The 19146-nt window shown below is 37.7% G+C and overlaps 1 protein-coding gene across 2 annotated transcripts in view; it reads right to left on the bottom strand.

The window, feature by feature from the left end:
• The window catches only part of PDHX (pyruvate dehydrogenase complex component X), a 67025-nt gene that overhangs the window by 14317 nt on the left and 33562 nt on the right, over nt 1-19146 (bottom strand). For both annotated transcript variants that reach the window (XM_075030899.1, XM_075030900.1), the window contains exons 7-10: nt 15155-15338; nt 13415-13562; nt 5771-5829; nt 3133-3291 (exon numbers count right to left, since the gene is read on the bottom strand). In XM_075030899.1, the coding sequence (XP_074887000.1) occupies nt 3133-3291; nt 5771-5829; nt 13415-13562; nt 15155-15338 (550 nt within the window). The remainder of the gene's footprint in view (nt 1-3132; nt 3292-5770; nt 5830-13414; nt 13563-15154; nt 15339-19146) is intronic.

The raw sequence follows: 19146 nt of genomic DNA, 5'->3' as shown, positions 1-19146 counted from the left end.
GTTGTAATATAACTCTGTTGGTCATGGTAAACAAGTGTCTTCCCTGTATACATTTCTAAACATCTTTCAGGCAAGGGTTCTGAAAGACCACAGTAGTTTAACGACTGCAATGACTTCAGCTTAGAAATAAAACCCAAGAAGTTTAAGAGAATCTCATCCTAATGAATCACCCACTAAATTCAGGCTTACACCAAGTTTACAAAACTTTGACATCCTTATTATGAATTTAGAAGTTAAAAGGTGTGGTGGTGCATTCACGCCCCCTCCTGGGCTGCTCTATGATCTCAGGGACTCCCATTAGGCCTTAGCATGTGTAATCAGTTGGGACAGTTAAGCGTCCCTTGACTGTACCAGGAACTCTTGAACAGCTAAGGCAAGGAGTAGCACTGACCATACCAAGCATTCCTGCTGCCTGGTGGAGGAAGGGAATGGGAGCAGGAATAATTAGTCATCTCCTCACAGCCTTGGGGCATCCCTTCTCTTGTTTAAGTTGTTCCCTGATAGCCTTGGAGCACCCCTTATCTGAATCATAGCTTGTGTGAAATGGTACCAGTGCTACTGGAATTCCAGTAATTTGCTGATGACTAAAGCCAATCATCTCATAAACCTATAAACAGTGGTCCTAAGTGAGGCCCTTCGAGCTCTCCTGGACCACAGCGGGCTGCATCCAGCATCTCCCTCTGAGTGGGATACCTCTCAGCGCTTGCAAACTTTCCAGTCAGTGAAAATCGGAGGACCACTGCTGAAAGCTCTTGATGGGACCTGGGCTGATACCCTTCACTCGTTGAGAAAGTGGTGAGACACTTGACGTGAATATTTCACTGAACTCGAGGGGAATTTTCAACAGTGGGGGTGGGGGGCAGGGAGGAGAGAGAGTTCTTAGCATCTGCGTGCATGCATGTGTGAACTAACTCGGATATCCTATAGCAAGTATAGTACAAATATTCAAAACCTATATACAAGTCACTGTTGTGACTATAGTAAATTCTATTCAAACTGTGAATGAGCCTCAGACTGCAGTTACACACATAATTCCTTTAGACATAAACCATTGCCCAAGCCTGGGACTAGGAATGGATCCAGCTGCACCTAAAAAGTGTGGAGTTTAGAAAAGGAGTTTAGAAAACAAGGGGGTCTTCTCTGAACCTTGTGACTCATCGGGAGGGTCTCCCCTAACTTTTTTATACCTCCGATCTCCGGGCAAATCATGAAAAATCAATTCAAACTTGGTTTTCCTTTGTATGTTTCTTTATTGCCCTTTTGCATCTTCAGTCTCTGTATAAATAATTCTAGTTTGATTCTAACTTGATTTTCCTTTGTACGTTTCATCCACATATTAAGTAATAGAGTCAAGCTTGCTATCAAACTTCAGTGAAGTGGCACTTTTATAAATTCCTATTAAATCACTTTTGCTAATACCTTTGATGGTGATTCTTTAAGTGGTCCAAACCACTCTTTTCGCAACAAAAGGATATGCTGAATTTTATTTTAGGCTTTTATTAGTCTCTGAATAGTTTGTGAACCAGAAGACAATACCCACGGGAACCGCGTTCACACAATAGGGTCAATATGAGCATAATGCATATATGCAATTGCATTATTTGAATGATGGAAATATGGTGCTAGGATGCACATGACCTGGAAAGAAGTTAAAATTAACATGCAGCAGAAGGGGATATACAAGCCATCTACACAAAGAAAGTGCATGCCAAACTACAGGGAGACCAGCATAGGAGCAGCTGCAGTTTCAGTTTGTGCCTCCCATGTGTGCATGTCAGGTACATATATATTTCAGTAATTCAGTGAAGAAGTTTAAAAGGAAAATTATGTTAGTGTCTACGCCTGCAATCTATGTGACCCAATGACTTTCATATTGAGCAGTGTGACCTATGTTACACACATTCCATTTGAAATGAAAGGGGAATGCTTACTTTATCATAGCCCTATTAAACATAATGCAAACATACATTCCCATCATGGGAACTGCAGGACACCATAATTTATGGTAAGAGAGGTTTGTAATACTGCATCACAGTATCACAGGTATTGGGGATGATAATAAAAGCACAACCTATACTGCACTTCTCATAATGCTTTTCTTCTTGTCATTCTATCACTAATCACAGAATGAAGTAACAGTCTCAGCTGACCATTCTCTTTGGCTGGCTATTATATTAGTGAAAGGATTTGCTTTCACAACACATTCAACATGAAGTAAACAATATGGACTGGAAAAATCTTAAAAACATTAAATTATGAATGTTCTGTGGCATAACACTTATGCTTTTTTCTGCTACAACTTTGTTGGTTGTTCCCCTCTGCCAACACAGACTATTACTATTTCTGTAGTTTTCGGTAAAATACAAAAATTTACAAAGTGTAGCTTGTGTCTAGTTTTGGGACAGTTTTATGCCCTAGCAGCTACTTCCACTGCATTCCTCAGATACTGCAGGCCTTTGATTAACACTCATTAAATGACAAAAAAAGGCTTGTGTTAGGGCATTTCATCACTCATTCAATTTTTGCCTGCCAAGAAATATTTCTGTGGCTGGCAACAACTGCCACAGATTCAAGTCACTAACTGGCACCTTGTCTATGCAAAATACTGCTCATCAGTCTGAGGAGTTTAATGTTACCTTTTGGGTGACATTCTCAACTGAACTGCGTATTGAAAAAATGCAGACAGAAGTAAGTGCCATAATGTAACTGCACAGAGTAACACAAGCAGCTACAAGAAAATTTCTGGGAAAGGAGAGGGGGGAAACCTCCCAAACAAACAGAATCTCAAACCCAAAGATCGGAAATACTAAAGAAATTAACATTATCTAGCTTTCTCAGGAGGATTAAAGAAATACAATTATATTAAATTCCAGAAGTCTGTACATGTTTATTGTTCAGTCTAGCCAACATTCAACTAAATAACATGATGACTAAGTTACTGTTAATTAAAAATGAACAGAGTTGCAAAATTAATAATAATTTTGAAGTCTAAGGAATGCTGAAACTGCTTTAGATCCATTTTAAAACTGCCTTTGTTATCACTGATGTGTACCTGGGTCATGCTACATTTTCTGCTACAAAAAAACTATATAGGTACTATACTCCTCAGCCTACTGTGCATTTAAGACCTACCTTTGCAGAGGCAGCAATTTCCTTTATTCCCTTGGCAGTAACATCTTTTATGATTGGTGTAATGAGACCTCGGTCTGTTGCCACAGCAATAGAAATGTCAATGGACTGCAGCTGCCTGCAGACTTCTCCATCCCAGGTTACATTCACATCTGGCATTTGCTAGAAGAGAGAGAGAATAAAAAAGAGACAGCTGTTAAAAGAACAACGGTGCAATCAATTATCAAGAAAAAGGAAAATCCTTTAAGACACATAGCTTACATTACATAAGACACATACAGGCATTCACCAAATTAATTAGTGCAATACAAACTGCTGTCTGTAAATGAAGGCAAAAGAATAGGTCACATCTGTCATCAGGACTGCCAAGAGCAAGACAAAAAAAAAAAAATCACTGTGAGAGTCTAAGAGTAGATGTACATGATCGGCTTGCATTTATTTTCTTTTATTTAAACTTACTTTGTCAAATAGCATGAATGTATGCTCCAGGAAATGAAAATGGCAGGGCAGCCAGAAGGTTTTTGGTGCTGCCGGAAAAAAATTAACAAAAGCCTACAAATTCCTTCAGGAGTCACTGATACCACCTTACGAATGCCCAGCATGCAAAGCTACAAATCAGTGTAATTTCTCCGCCCCAAATAAGTCACAGGATGTTGACTTAAAAAACATGGAAATGGACAGCTTTACTATACCTATGTGTTGTTTTCCACTCGTCTCTCAAGCATGACTCTCAACAAAGAAAGGTACAAATAGAATATGCTGCAGGTGCACTCACTGTTATTCAGATGAGGTTCTCCTAAAATTCATCAGATTTTTTTTTTGTGTGGACTCAATTAAAATTGAGATAATGTTTACTGATAATTTCAATGAGGTTTTTGAGTTTACCATATAAAGCTGAAACAGCTTGGAGGAAAAAAAAAACCCCAACATATAGGTGAAGTCTCAGGTAACTGATCATAGATACTGTGAATGTATCATTTCCAAGATTAGCATTTAGTGACCTTAATGAAATTAGGAATTAGGAAGTTGACTTCATAGTGGAGAAGATATTCCAGAAAAAAGTCTGGGAGGGACACATTACCTCTATCTAAACTAACTCCACTCCTAGAAGAAGTGGTGCAACAGTATGCTCAGTTCCTGTTCTTCAACACTAGAACGTATATTTAAAAAAAAAAAAAAATTTAAAAAAAATGGTAGTACTCCACTTTGCAAGTTAAATAAACTTCAGGAAAGTCCCACAGCACAGCATATGCAGTTGAAAGATGCCTTCAAGCGGGTGTTGTGCAAGTGTGACTTTCTATAAAAGGTATCTAAAACAGATGGTAGGGACAAGGAGTTTCTCCTACCAACTTCAATATCATTAGAATAGTCTTAATTTTTGTGTAGACCAGTCAGTATTATTTCTCCCATCACTTCAGCAATGGAAGACTCTTTATTCTTAAAGGACTGCTTTAGCAGCTGTTGTTACTAAGCACAACCACTTGTGGATATCAGCTTGGAAGCTTTCATTCCTTCCTCCAGCCTTACTCCTCCCTCCTTGTTCCAGAAAGCCAGAATTGTTCTAATGGGCTATCATCTGGTGAGCCCACTGGCACATTCACAAAGCTGTGTCCCCCTTAATTATCTTCCTACATGACAGAGATCTTTTCCAGTTGTTAGTGATCACTAAAAGACACTATTGCCTACTGAACCTTAAAAATACTGCCTTCAGGCTGGTCAGAGCTCCCACCCATGACTTACTTCAAAAATAAAGTGCAAACTGAATTTAAAGCAAAACCACTCCACATCTAAGTGAAACCATCATGGTTCTTTCTTTTCACAAGTTTGGAAGTAAGATTAATTTCACATTATGTTTTCCAAGTGATTATATCTGAGACACTCTGGACTAAGAGGAGACAGTTCCAAAGCACAGTTCTCCTAAAGAAGGATCTCTCAAACCTTTCAGTTTCAGAAAAATTGAGTGGCACTGGGAGTGTTTTTCAAGCAGAGCAATCGACACAAATTGGAAGGCAATGTAACCAGTTCTACCAGAGAGCGCGCAAAGAGCTTATGGAGACTGTAAAGCCTCTGTAGTTTGGCATGGAGTAAGTAGACCCCAGTGAAATTTAAGATCTTAACTTCAGGATGCATTGCAATCCTTTAACTTTTACAGTGACAAAGAGAATAATGACAATTCTTAGCAATGAACAAAGATTTGTTTCCTGAGGAATTTTTAATTCAAAGCAGAGGTCACTAAATAGGCCATCAGAATACATCTGAGGTAACACACAAGACTGATATAAGACTTGGATAAATATTTGTTTATAACTGTAAGAGAAAATAAATACAACAGCAAAGAAGACTTATCTTGCCAATTGCTTTAGTCTGCTGACAAAGCACCTACCATTATCTGCAGATGATAACTGTGTTAAATGGATCTTTACTAAGAATTTCTCATTTTTACAGTCCACAGCATAGACAGTATAGAGAATTCTACCTGGAAAGCTTAAAAAAACCTGACAATAAGTGATGAAGAATTACAAGCTTTGCTGTGATCGCATTCGTATCTCCATATAGGCTCACAAAATACTTCTCTTGTCTCCTTGGCAGTTTACTGCAAAAGTTTTTGGGGTTTTTTTTTGGAAGTCAATTATTCACTTACCTTCAGTGTAACTGCAGTTGCCTTGATAATAAAATCATTTACAGATACTTTAATGTCATCTGCAAAGAGAAAAAAAAAAAAAGACAACAATCATTGCTCATAAGATTTGTTTATGTGTGATGACAAGATTCCAGTGATTCAACAGATCTGCTTCCTTGAAACATTGCCAGAAAGTAACTCAACTTCAAACTAAAATCATAAGAGCAAGAAAACTTTTCTCCCCCTTGGGACAAAAGGAGCATAATCAAAGAAAAGTCTTCTGAGCAGATATTCTTGCCAGCTGTTACCAGAAGGTCAAAAAAGCTGCAAACTTTTTTGTCAGACAGGCATATCACCATATGAACACTTACCTCTGTCTAAAACCTAGCTGGTGCCTCTGTATACAGAACCTTTCAAGGCTAACTTCATTAGGTTAACCTTGAAAACCCTTTTCTACACATCCATGCAATAACCCATTCATGTAAAGAAATTTAACTTGGACCTTGAAGATACTCTTTGATGTTGCACTGTAACAACAAACCTGTTTTTTCAACCTTGCCCCACAGGCACAGCTTTCAGTAAATCAAAAATCCTTCTACTGTTGAGCACTAGCATCTAGATGACCCCAGTGGGGGAACCCCATTAAAGATTTCAGCTGGAATAGATGCCACGTATAAAAGCTATAGTATCATTCCGAGGTCAGGGCGTGGGGGCCAACAACAGAAAAAAGCCACCTACCTACAGCTATATCTGGAATAATATACATTGAATACTGGATTGCTAATGTGCCTGCCTGAAGACAAGAAAATTACTCGTTTGAATGATGTTGGTCTTGCCATATGAAACATTTACAGATGGGACCTAGAAAACTTCTGAAGACCTAGGCACTCTGTCTTGGGGCAACTACAATACCATTTTTTTTGGAAAACAAACAAACCATCCCTCCCCCCCCCAAACCACAAAGGCTAAAGACATCTTTCAGCTCTTGTTCTATTGCTGTTCTCCTTAATCAAGCTAGAAAAACCCCAACAAACAAAAAACCCAAACTCATAAGTAGTAGTAAAGGCAGGTAAACAGCATCAAGAATGTTTTGGTCAAATCACTGAAAGTTTTTGTCATAACTTGCTTGAAGAACAACTAATTGTGGATCATCACCCAAAGTTACAGTAATAAAAATATTACTTTAAGATTACCAATTCACAATGCATCACTGGTCGGAAGTATTCATGTGACTTTGTAGTCTATATTTCATTGACTTAAAACTGACAGTTGTCTCCTGAGTGATAGAAAACCATATTTTGCTCTCTACCAAATCATTTATTACAGAGAAGTTATTTAATGCACATTGTGCAATGAGTACTTTGCACCTAAGAATAAATGGGCACACAAAAGTGTGTATCTCCCTGGGATACCAAGAAATGACAACTCTTACCTCCCTGCACATTTGTACAAGTGCCTTATCAATGGAAGATTTAGACCCATCCATTTTCCAAAGTTCGGTAGCCCATTCTTTTCTTTCAAGAACTGAAAAGGGATGTGACATCAGGATATCTATTCACAAAACCACAAACTGCTTTATTACTGCTCATTGCTAGATAGAAAAAACCCCCACCCTCTCCTTTTCTTCTCTTATTTGACATTGGTCCAAACTGAACCTTCTACCTCTAGGATGCTCAAATACATTTCAAGTTGCAGATACCCCAAAAGATCACCTGAAACACTACTGGGACTCATCATTTCTGTGAAACCAACATGTTTTCTTTCAGATCCACTTTAATTCATTTCAATTACCAGTAAAGCTTCAAATGAAAAACAAGCTTTATTTTTACAAATCATATTGACTAAAATACTGTGTTTCCAATTATGTATAAAGGAATAAACTTAATGTTTTAAAAAAAAAAAGTATACATGATACACACTTTTTCCAGGCTATCATTTAATGTTTCTCTAAGACATTGCTTAGCTACTGCAATTTAACAGAACCACACCTCAGGGGGACCACCCTCTGGAACAGACCTCAAAAGCTGATTGTAGGACCCATCAAATTCACTCTCCCAACTCCAGAATTACTTACACTGAAAGCCCTCTAAGCTGACATATTTTCTTCCTTTAGTCTTATTCCCTCTTCATTCTTATTTTCAAGAAATGCAGCCTTCAGGTGTACAGCAATACATTGTAACAACACATGTATTTCCTCCCATCAATCTTTCAAGCTCTCTTCCTTGTCAGCTTGGATTAGGTTCTTCATCCTTTCAAAAGTTTTGTTACACATAGCCCTACTTACTACCTAGAGAACTTGGACTTGAAAAGGTCCTGTTACTCTTTCATGACTCTTCAAAGTCATTACTGTATTTTCCTTTGAAAGCAATAACTGACTGATGATAATTAATGTCTCAAAGCTGACATAAACACTGAAGGTAATTTAGGATCCTAAATGGTAGATTTTTTCCTTAGTATTACTATCACATGCAGCCTCTGAAAAAATTGATCAGTAAAAAGTTATGACTCAAGTTGAATGAATGTGCAATAATTGATGATTAACTGTGTTTCTCTTTTTACAGCTTAATGATCCTTGTGATTTGGGGTCAATTTTCTCGGCTGGTGTTCAGACCCCTCTAATAGGCTCGTACAAGTGTGAAGACATTTGTGGCCTGATTCTGTGAGTAAAAGTCTCTAGATTTCACAGACTTCAGTTAAACCTTAGAAAATGCAGCATTTCTCAGAACTGGACCTAATTTGTGCAGGTTAAATAAAGACACAGCAATGTCAGCAATAGGTGGCCCCAGCTTTCATGCTCTTCTCTAAATGCTTCAATAAAGAAGAACAAAGCACTTGGTTTCTCAATCAGTATAGCAATAAAAATTTAAATTAAAACTATCCTGCTATGCTATGCTGAATGCAGAGTTCACATGGCTTCGGAAAACTATCATTTGAACCTGAACCTATGAGCTTTCAAACCATGATAGCAATGAAAAAGCTTTAGAACAAAACTTGAAGTGTCACATGTCACTGAGTTAGACCTATAATAAACACTCACTTTTCATTACTGTGGTAATGTGTAAGACAGCATAAACTATTAATCCTATTTCTACTACTTGGTGTAATAATAAGGATACACATCTAAAAGCTGAACTATTGAGAACAAATGATTTAAATGGTACCAGAAAAAAAAGACTAACTGAACAACACCAAAACGAATCCATATGACATTGTTTATGCACCTTCCTCTTGTGTAGACAGCTGTATTCTTCCATGAATGTCTTTAGTAACAAACTTTGGTCTTTTGGAAAAAAAAAGTATAGTAGTAGGAAAAAAAACCCAAACCCAAATCCAAACCAACTGTTTCTCTCATTATAAAATAATGGGCCTTCATAATTTTTTACCCAAGTAACAGACTTAGTACCAGGCTATGAGATGTACGTGTGCATGTCTCCTTCAGCAAACAGAACTTCACCTCTTGCTTATGCAGCCTGAACAGTGTGGAAAATGAGACTTCATAAAATTGAATGAATGATGAATGAAAATTAAATTTATGAAGTGGCAGAGATTAACCTGTGTGCCTGGAACAGTATCCAAACTTTGTAAGTATTGAAGAGTCAAGTTTTGTAAACAAATAAATGATTCTTTCACCAGTATAATTAGCTAAACCTATCAAAAGAAAAAGTAATCAATATCTTCCCAATTTGATTTGAAAAGGGATTTCTCCTCTAAAAGAATGAAAATTAATTTGAAAAGCTATGCCTAATTAGTTTGGCTGCAACTGATAAAGTAGACATCAGCTGATCTCAACTGATTTCCAGCAGATAAACACAACAGATGTCATGTCATTTTAGACAGAGATAAGATATTGTCAATTCAATAAACAGTATTGCTAACCTCAGACACTAGAAGTAAATATTATTCTTTACGAAGAATATTCCACATTTTATAGAAACTTAAGACCAGAAGAATCACTTACAGATATTGCGGTCAATCATACTACCTGATCTTGACTACTTTATCAAGTTCTGCCTTAAAACCAGATAGATTTCCTGAGAAGGCTACTCCTCCTGGACAGCTGCAGCCAAACCTCATTTCTGAATGTATCAGAATTAGTTAGAGCTCCATGGACAAGCAGGAAATTGAAGGCAGGCATTGCCCCCACCCAGGCCTGTCTCCCTTCCCCTCAGCTCCTGCTTCCTACTTTGCAACATCACCTCAATCGTGCTTGTATAATTGTTGTACAGGTCTGATGCCAAAATGTATCAGTGGATTGGGACAGCTTAAAATAAATCAAGTTTTGGCATCAAAGTGAATGAAGGTACTACAGAGGCAGAAACATAACAGCACAGGTTTTCAAGTGTTTAATCCAGCTTTTCTGTGAAGAAAAATATCTCCAAAAATCTATAACCTCTGCAAATAGCTTAGGAGATGAGATGGAAGATGTGACTGAAAAAGGAGAGCGAATTCATTCATTAATTTTTTCCACAGCTAACCAGACTGGTGACAGAGATATGATGTAGATATGACCTTGCTGAAAAAAATACAGTCTTATAAGTGCAAATGCTCAACAATTCTCTCTCTGATCTGATTTCATTACAGTCCTTTAAATTCTGGTTAAAGAAGTGTATTTACTTGAAAATAGCCTTAAATGTGATGGAAAAAAGAAACACTATATTACAAAATAAATTTTTCCTCAGGCTTAACTATCTCAGTCAAAAGATATAATTTTCAGAAAATCCTCTAGCTTAACATGAGTTACTGAAGAGCAAGATGCTCTAGATTAATGCAACTCTAACCTACTCAACTGTAAATCTGGCTTGATCAAATTATAGATGTCGAAGTTTTATGAAAACATTTGTTTCCATATTTCTGACACTGATATTTATAAATAGATTGCATTGCGTTGGCATCCTCTTTACAGAATATTAAACCAGCTACCGGGGGGGGGGGGGGGGGGGGGGCAGAAAAATGCTAGTAACTGCAGGTAATTGCAAGAACTGACCTAATATAAAACAATGCTTTCCTGAAGAGTTTCCACAACAAGTTTTGGTTTAATACCTTCACGAACTAGGAAATTGGAGCCACTTCCTGTAGACAACATTAAAATCAGTATCTTGATCAAATATTTCTAAATATAAAATTTATTTAAATTAAGAAGACAATGATGTTAAAGTAATTAAAACTTTCATAAAGGTTTTTTTACATAAGTCCTTAAACAAAAAGACACTAAGCAAACAGCTCTTTTGTGATATTTTGCATGAAAATGAAGTACCTGCCTGAAGAGTGTTCTATTGAAAAATCCCCTTTTTTAAAAATACATCCAGCTCCCCAGGTATATACTGAGCATGACATCATATGGTATCGAATATCCCCTTGGGTAGTTCGGGTCAGCTGTCCTGGCTGTCCCCCCTCCTAGCTTCTTGTGAAAATTAACTCTATCCCAGCTAAACCCAGGACAATGTCATACATACTTTCTTGAGCTGAGATTTGGGAAGAAGATTCTAGTCTGCATAGTTAATTTTGAAACTATTAAAACAACCTATTGCACAGTACACTCAGCTGATTTTAGCAAAATCAAAAACAGTCTTAGCAAAAAAAACGCCCGATCTTTGATTATGACCTTAAACTTCAAGAACTTTTTCTAAATAAGTCACTTCAGTGAATACAAGTTGAGACAAAAGAGGGAAAATTTAATTTCTTAATCTTATACCTAAACATTTCTGTATAAATAAGACACAATGGACACATTATGAAAAATGGGATTTACACTTATATATATATATTGAGATTTATAGCTTTTAATCCAATTGTCAATGTATATTTTAAAACCATCCAGTTTTATGTGGGACAGATTTCTATTCCAACAGCTTAAAGCGTTCTATTCCAATAGCTTTAAGCTCATATATGTGAGTTTCAGTGAAAGACATAACCCTGCCTCCTTCACATTAATACCATTACTTTGCTTTCAAGAGGAATTTACCATGCACTGGTGTATTGGGTTTGTGTGGCAAGGTTTTGGTAGCGGGGGGGTGGGGGTGCTGGTGGGGGGGGTGGTGGTGGGGTGTTATAGGGGTGGCTTCTGTAAGAAGCTGCTGGAAGCTTCCCCTGTGTCCGACAGAGCCAATACCAGCCAGCTCTAAGACGGACCTGCCACCGGCCAAGGCAGCACCTCTGTGATAACATATTTAAGAAGGAAAAAAAAGTTGCTGGGACAGACAGAAACGTCAGCCAGAGAGAGGAGTGAGAACATGTAAGAGAAACAACCCTGCAGACCCCCAGGTCAGTGAAGAAGGAGGGGGAAGAGATGCTCCAGGCACCGGAGCAGAGATTCCCCTGCAGCTGGTGGGGAAGACCATGGTGAAGCAGGCTGTCCTCCTGCAGCCCATGGAGGTCCACGGTGGAGCAGAGATACACCTGCAGCCCAGGGAGGACCCCACGCCGGAGCCGGCAGATGCCCTAAGGAGGCTGTGACCCCATGGGAAGCCCATGCTGGAGCCAGCTCCTGGCAGGACCTGCAGATCTGTGGAGAGAGGAGCCCACGGAGCAGGTTTTCTGGCAGGACTTGTGACCCCGTGGGGGACCCACGCTGGAGCAGTGTGCTCCTGAAGGACTGCATGCCGTGGAAGGGACCCACGCTGGAGCAGTTTGTGAAGAACTGCAGCCCGTGGGAAGGACCCACGTTGGAGAAGTTCATGGAAGACTGTCTCCTGTGGGAGGGACCCCACGCTGGAGCAGGGGAAGAGTGTGATGAGTCCTCCCCCTGAGGAGGATGAAGCAGCAGAGAGAACGTGTGATGAACTGACCGTAAACCCCATTCCCCGTCCCCCTGCACCGCTGGTGGGGGGTAGGTAGAGAATCCAGGACTGAAGTTGTGCCCGGGAAGAAGGAAGGGGTGGAGGGAAGGTGTTTTGAGATTTGGTTTTATTTCTCGTTACCCTACTCTGGTTGGTTGGTAATAAACTGAGTTAATTTTCCCCAAGTTGAGTCTGTTTTGCCTGTGACAGTAATTGGTGAGTTATCTCGCCGGTCCTTATCTCAACCCACAAGCCCTTTGTTATATTTTCTCTCCCCTGTCCAGCTGAGAAGGGGGAGTGATAAAACAGCTTCCAGTCAGGGTCAACTCACCACAACTGGCTGGCACGTACTAAAAACTCACTTTCTTTCCTCACCATGGATAAAGCCATTCTCACCCAGGACTTGAGAGGCTGCATTAGCTTTCCTTTCCCAGTAAATGCATCAAAGAGGCCAGCAAAACTAAATTTTAACATTGTACCTAGAAGGACAGAGCATGAGTGTATTTTAATTTGAAGCCTTCCCTATTACCTTTCACACAAATAATTTGAGAGTTTAACCATCAAGAAGCTAAATATTGCTGCAACTGGATGGAAGGAAACAAAAACCTACTGGACAATGCGTAGTCCTGTGTTAAATTGCAGTTGTCTACAGAGCGTTGTGTTAGTTGGCAAAGTAACGCCACTGTCTTCCTGTATCTTGATAAGTCATCCAATTCAATAATCGCAGGGAACTACAGCTTGAGTCCAACATAGAGAATACCAAATAAGATTATTTGAATGCATAATGTTCTGCCTATAGAAAAATCTACACCTCCTGGGCAAGATCATGTAAACAAGACAAACTATGCATTAGTACCACATGTTATAGCAAATCAGTTTAATCACTAACCTTTGGCCAATTCTCTTCTTAATTTCAAAATAGCATCAATGTCACAGTCAGCAGCAGCATATGCATGAGGTATAGTAGTTTTAGATTCTGTTAATCTCTTAGCAATAACTCTTCGGATGTTGCTAGCTGGGATTTCTGTGAATGTGCCCTGAAAGAAATCATATGCTGCATATTAAAAATCAAGAGAGCAAACGTACTTCCTCTTTGCTGAAACAGGACTCCAGCATTGATGCATTATCATCAGTGATTCCTGCTCACTTCAATATCCCCTAGATATCAAAAAGTGATACATGTCAACTACTGAAATTAATCTGATTAAGACCATTGAGTGTTTTAGTCTACTCCACTTAACTTGGATCAACACAATGGGTTTTATAGAATAAAGATAGTTTAACTTAACTTTACGGTGTAGAATTAACCCTACTATTCTAGCAGACTGCTTAAAAAAAAAAATTCCAAATATTCAGGCATTAATTCTCAGCCAAAGTTTATAAGCACTGTTCCATCTGTCAGACCTGGCATATTGCTCAGGATATGACTTGTTCCATTTAAATTATAATAGAATATTTCCTCAGTAAGCTACTGATTTTTCAGTTTCCTGAGTGGTTCCTTAAGATGGGCTTTACTGCATGTCTTTTTTGTTGTTCTTCTCTCTCCTTCCACATATATTCAGTAATGTTTCAATGCAGAAGTTTTCCCAACTTCATCACAGAAGCAAGGCAAATTTCAAGGAATCTTTTGAAATAACAGTCACTACAGAAAGCAAGAAAATAAGTGATTCTGTAAAACATTATTTTGTATACCTAATCTATAGCACATGTACTACATACTGAGTAGTACTCAACACACAAAAAATTGCAATATGTATGTTCTAGTGCAATCATAGAAACATTTTTTCTGTAATGGAAAAATATCTAAGTTTGAGCTTTCTGTGCTTTCTTTGGTTCTTTGTACAGTGCACAAAAAGCAGCAATTTCTGAATATTATGAATTGTAGCTACATTGTAAACTTCAGCCTGTAAAGATACTTCAAATTTAGTTCTAGAGCCAGAAAGGGTTTTCCCCCCATTTTTCACAAAAGTTTTTCAATTTCTATTAAAATGCTCATGCTGAAATGCACGTATTCTTTAAAAAAATAATTTGTGGTATTTCTAACATTTGAAATTAACATAGAAACTGTATTTAGGTGCTAGAGTTCGCAAAATTACTCTTTAAAGCAACCACTAAGCCCTTTCCTTTCTTGCTTCTTGACAACCCATCAATGGACATTTACATATACTTATATTGCAGGAAAGCAAACAAGTGAATTACTGTAAAAATAAATCAGGATTCAAGTTTCTCAGACTTTGGAAATACACACTGACATACTGATCCTGCAGGGATTGAAGGGAAGAATGTATTGTTGATTTCCAAACTAGTAGCATCTTCTTGTTTGGGGACTGAAATAAAATTGCTGCCTCTCTGATTTTCCTCTTTCCAAGGCCTGCAACATAAATTTTTTCATGGCTTCAGTTTGCAAGTTACACGAAGTAGTGTGCAGACCATAATTTCAGGAGCTTAGCAGTTTGAGTTACACTGCTTTAGAATCACTCAAACATACTAAAAACTGAACATGACTGGGCTTGGCATCCGGGTGGCCTTAGTTTCCTTTGTTTCTCCAGTTCTGGAAATCTCATACAGCTACTTACGCAGCCATGGCAATATTTAGCTGTAGCAATATTGAGGACAACAAAAGTGTTACCAGTGCAGCAGGTTGTCCTGGTGTGGAAACTGGTGGAACTGCTGGCCTTGGAGAAGCAGAAGTCACAGCTGTTGCTTGCGAAGCAGAAGGCACTGCAGTAGGCTGGGGAGGAGCTGGAGAAACCACAGGTTTCAATTCACTGGGTTTGCCCTTCTGCTTCTCTTGCAGAAGTTTGAGAGCATCCCTGGTGATTAAACACAGTGAAATACTGACAACTAAGAAACTAATTCAAAAATTCCTAAAGTATTACTATTCCGTCACTTATTTTAACTAGCCACTTCTGTGCATTTAAATTTCTGCTGTCAAACCAAATATTAAGGTGGTTATTATTAACTGATATGAATTTTGTGTCTCTTTTGTGATATCTTTTTAGTAAATTCTCATTAACTTCTGTGAATAAAAGGGCTTGAATATGCGGTAACAGAAAATATTTGTGTTAGAGAAGCGTAACATTCATCATCACTAACTGTGAGCGTATAAGCTAATTTGTGAATTGCACTAACAATTTTTCTAAATAAGGTATCAGAATACACTTACTCAGGCTATAGTCTCAAAAGCTGTTTCATATATTTGTAATCATTTGAATTCAATGTAATTAATTAGTGCTTACAGAAAATCGAGTAGTACATTTATCATTCATTTCTCTGTACCTTTATGACATAAATACGCACAAAGAGGTGTAGATAGTATACAAGTCCATACTTCATATGCAATTTAAAAGATAGTGCCACACTAAAGAACCAAAGACAAAGACTGGGTAACATTTAACAGTCCCAGGTGTGGTCGAACCTCATCTACTCTATAACCATTCTTGCAGAGTCTTTATACTGATATAGCTATCACCACAAAACTTCCCTTTTGTGGGCATAGTATGACAGACATAAGTAAACTCCCATCTTTAAGCTATAATACTACATCTACCTACCCTAGGTGCGTTGTATTTATAAAGCAACATGCTAAAGATTAGCATCTATGAGGCTAAACAGAAAAGACTGCATTTACACCACCACTGCCAATTGTGAGGGAAATAAGCTATAGTAAAATTTATGTTTTGCAATTGTAATTGCACCTATGCTAGCAACTTCTTTGAAGAGCTGCATCAGTCATAGATCTCCTCTCTTTATGCTCCAGATCTGATAACGAAAGTCCGTATCATACACCCTAGATAAATCTCTATCACCTCATGAAGACATCACCACAGCATGTACACAAAGGTTCATGTACATCAAGTTTTATTACATAAACTGGCAGAGGAAATTAAAAATAAATGTAAAAATACGACCGCTTACAACCATACCATGGCTTCGAAACACAAGCCATAAATACTAAACAACAAAGCTATCTAATTTCATTAGATTTCTGCTTGAGAGTCAATAGTTTATGTGTTATTAAACTTCTGTAGAAAGGACAAAATCTCAGAACAACATTATGCCTTCTCAGTTCTTCCAAACAAGGTAGCACTCCAGAACCAAGAACTGAAAACTGAAAAGCTCTACATGTTCTGTATAGTGCCTTTTACTGACTGCTGACTGGCTTCAATTTATTTTTCACTTCAATACATACTTCAGCAAATGATACTAAAAATAAAACAAATGACTGAGCTCAGGATGTAAATTTGTCATTATTAAATGTGTTGTTTTCACAACTTAACATGTTAGCTAAAATTTGCTTTAAAAATAAGTGTTTAGTATTTAACATAATCACTATATCGGCAAAAAAGTTAGATTTCATTGAATGAAAATCATTCCCTAGCATTACAATTGAACATTAAAAAAAAAGTAAGTACATGACATAATGCAGCTTTCCTAGTTAACACATTAGAAGCTACTAAAAATTACTTAGGGGTTTTAACTTGGCAGTCATAAGACAGACCATCTGCTCATTACGTTCCATAACACATAAAATAAAGCTTTTATAGCTTCTTATATATTTTAAAGCTAAGGAAATGCTTTAAAATTACTTCCATATATTATGCAAATGACAAAAACCAGATGGTCCTACCTATCATAGCCATGTGAAAATGCTTTAGCAATTTTCGTGGCTTTTAGAGTAACTGAAAAAAGTATTGCCAAAACTGAGCTTATTTTTAGATTAAATGATTCACTCAGGAGCTTTTGAAACTCATGCATGAGTATGAGGTATAAAGATATATAAATATACATATTAAAATCATAATTCATATATATTTATATTTTTACATAATATATAAATATTTGTTATATGTACATATAAAAATAATTCCCCCACACCAATTCCACATGATTTAACTGATTAAGAAAAATAGGTACAGCAATGTTATGACTGTCATCAGTGCAAGATTGGAAGCTTGCATATAAGTAGAGTTGGAGGAGCCACCAAAGCAAACCAAATGAAACAGATTTCAGCACAAGTCAGGCAAATAGATATTTTATTAGAACTGGAAGTGTTGGACACATCTTTCCAACTACTCCATAAATCTCTATCAACACCAGATAGTAATGGACAAAGATGAAAGAGAAAAGTAACAAACATGAAAGAGAGCAGTCTGGTCCCCAGAAAAGATACCAGAGCTTGGTAAACTTTTATTAAACAAAAACATGCCTGTTATTATTAGAAGTATGTAGACTCTGGCAACTCTGTTACACTTCAGTTCGCCACCACTACAGAAGTGTGTAGTCTTTCCACTTGATGTTAGCCAAAATCCAAAGAATGATGAAAGTAAACTGAGTATTTTGTGCTCAAAATATACTTTGTTTGAAATGGACGCACACCTAGAAATCACTAAGGATCCAGTGGTGCAACAGGAGATGCACAGATTGACACTAGCAGTTATTGTTACTAAATTGTCCCAATCCCCTTTCATCTGAACATGCGATTACTCAATTCATAGAAGATTTCCTGGAAGAAGGAAAAAGGTGAGCAGAGAATGTTACACATCAGAAACTTCCAGGTATCAGACTTACTGCGCTATCAACATTATAGAAGGAACTAATTCCTCCATAATGGCAGCTGAAAAATTACACACAGCGTAGACCCCACTCTAATTCTGCACTTAATACATGCACATGAAATGACTCTCTGGAAAACCAGCACTACATGTGTGCGCTGTGCCTTATTTGCAAGCTGAAAATGCAAATACCTGAGCAGCTCCAAGATCCCAAATCACACTTAGTGACAGCTGGTAGGAAGGTACAGATGGGAGGAACATGGCCTCAGAAAAACACAGTTGTTATTGATAACTAGCCCCCCGCCCTGCCCTTTTATGGTTGCATTTATAAATCCCTAGATCACTATTAAATAAGGTGAGAAAGGACAGAAGTAGTCTGAAACAATCAACAATTTTAACATAGCTCTCCCAAACACAGTGTTTGAGCTGATGACTAGGAACATAGTACAATCTTTGACGGAAGTTATAAGTTACTTTGTACAGACACACCAATTTTCTAGTATATTTCTAAAGAAAGCAGAGGATATTGCTTAAAAATAAAAAAACCTGCCACTCCATAAGCCAAAACCAAGCAGGAAGATGACAAAAGTAATTCAGCCTTGCACAGATGCATAAGAGAAATGAAGTATCAGCTTACTAAAGGAGTAGATGATGACAGAGAAAGCCATTAAGTGAAAGCTCCTATTGCTGTTAAAAGTTTCACAGTTAACTGAATTCAAGGATAGAACGTTGAGGGGAAAGAATCTTGCTTGCTTACATAACTTACTGTCTTTGTTTCCTGTAATCTGGTGAACATGAGCCTTGTTCAATAAGGAAACTCAAGGTTTAAAAGTGAAAAGTGAATATGCAACACTCCCTCAAAGAATCAATTGCTAGTCTACTTGGAAAAGAGACTATGAGTCACTCAGCTATAAAGCATGGCATGTATCTTAAAAGTAATCAAAAGTTAGCAAAATAAATATTTCCCTGAATATCTGTAGCAGCTCTCTACAAAAATCTGCAAACATTTCAATTCAAACTGAACATAATTGTAGAGCATGTAGGCAACTGAAAGATTAACACCATT

Source organism: Buteo buteo, chromosome 6 (assembly GCF_964188355.1).
Source record: "Buteo buteo chromosome 6, bButBut1.hap1.1, whole genome shotgun sequence".
NCBI classification, from domain to species: Eukaryota; Metazoa; Chordata; class Aves; order Accipitriformes; family Accipitridae; genus Buteo; species Buteo buteo.
The sequence above is the reverse complement of the archived record's forward strand: the minus strand, read 5'-3'. Positions and strand labels throughout refer to the sequence as shown.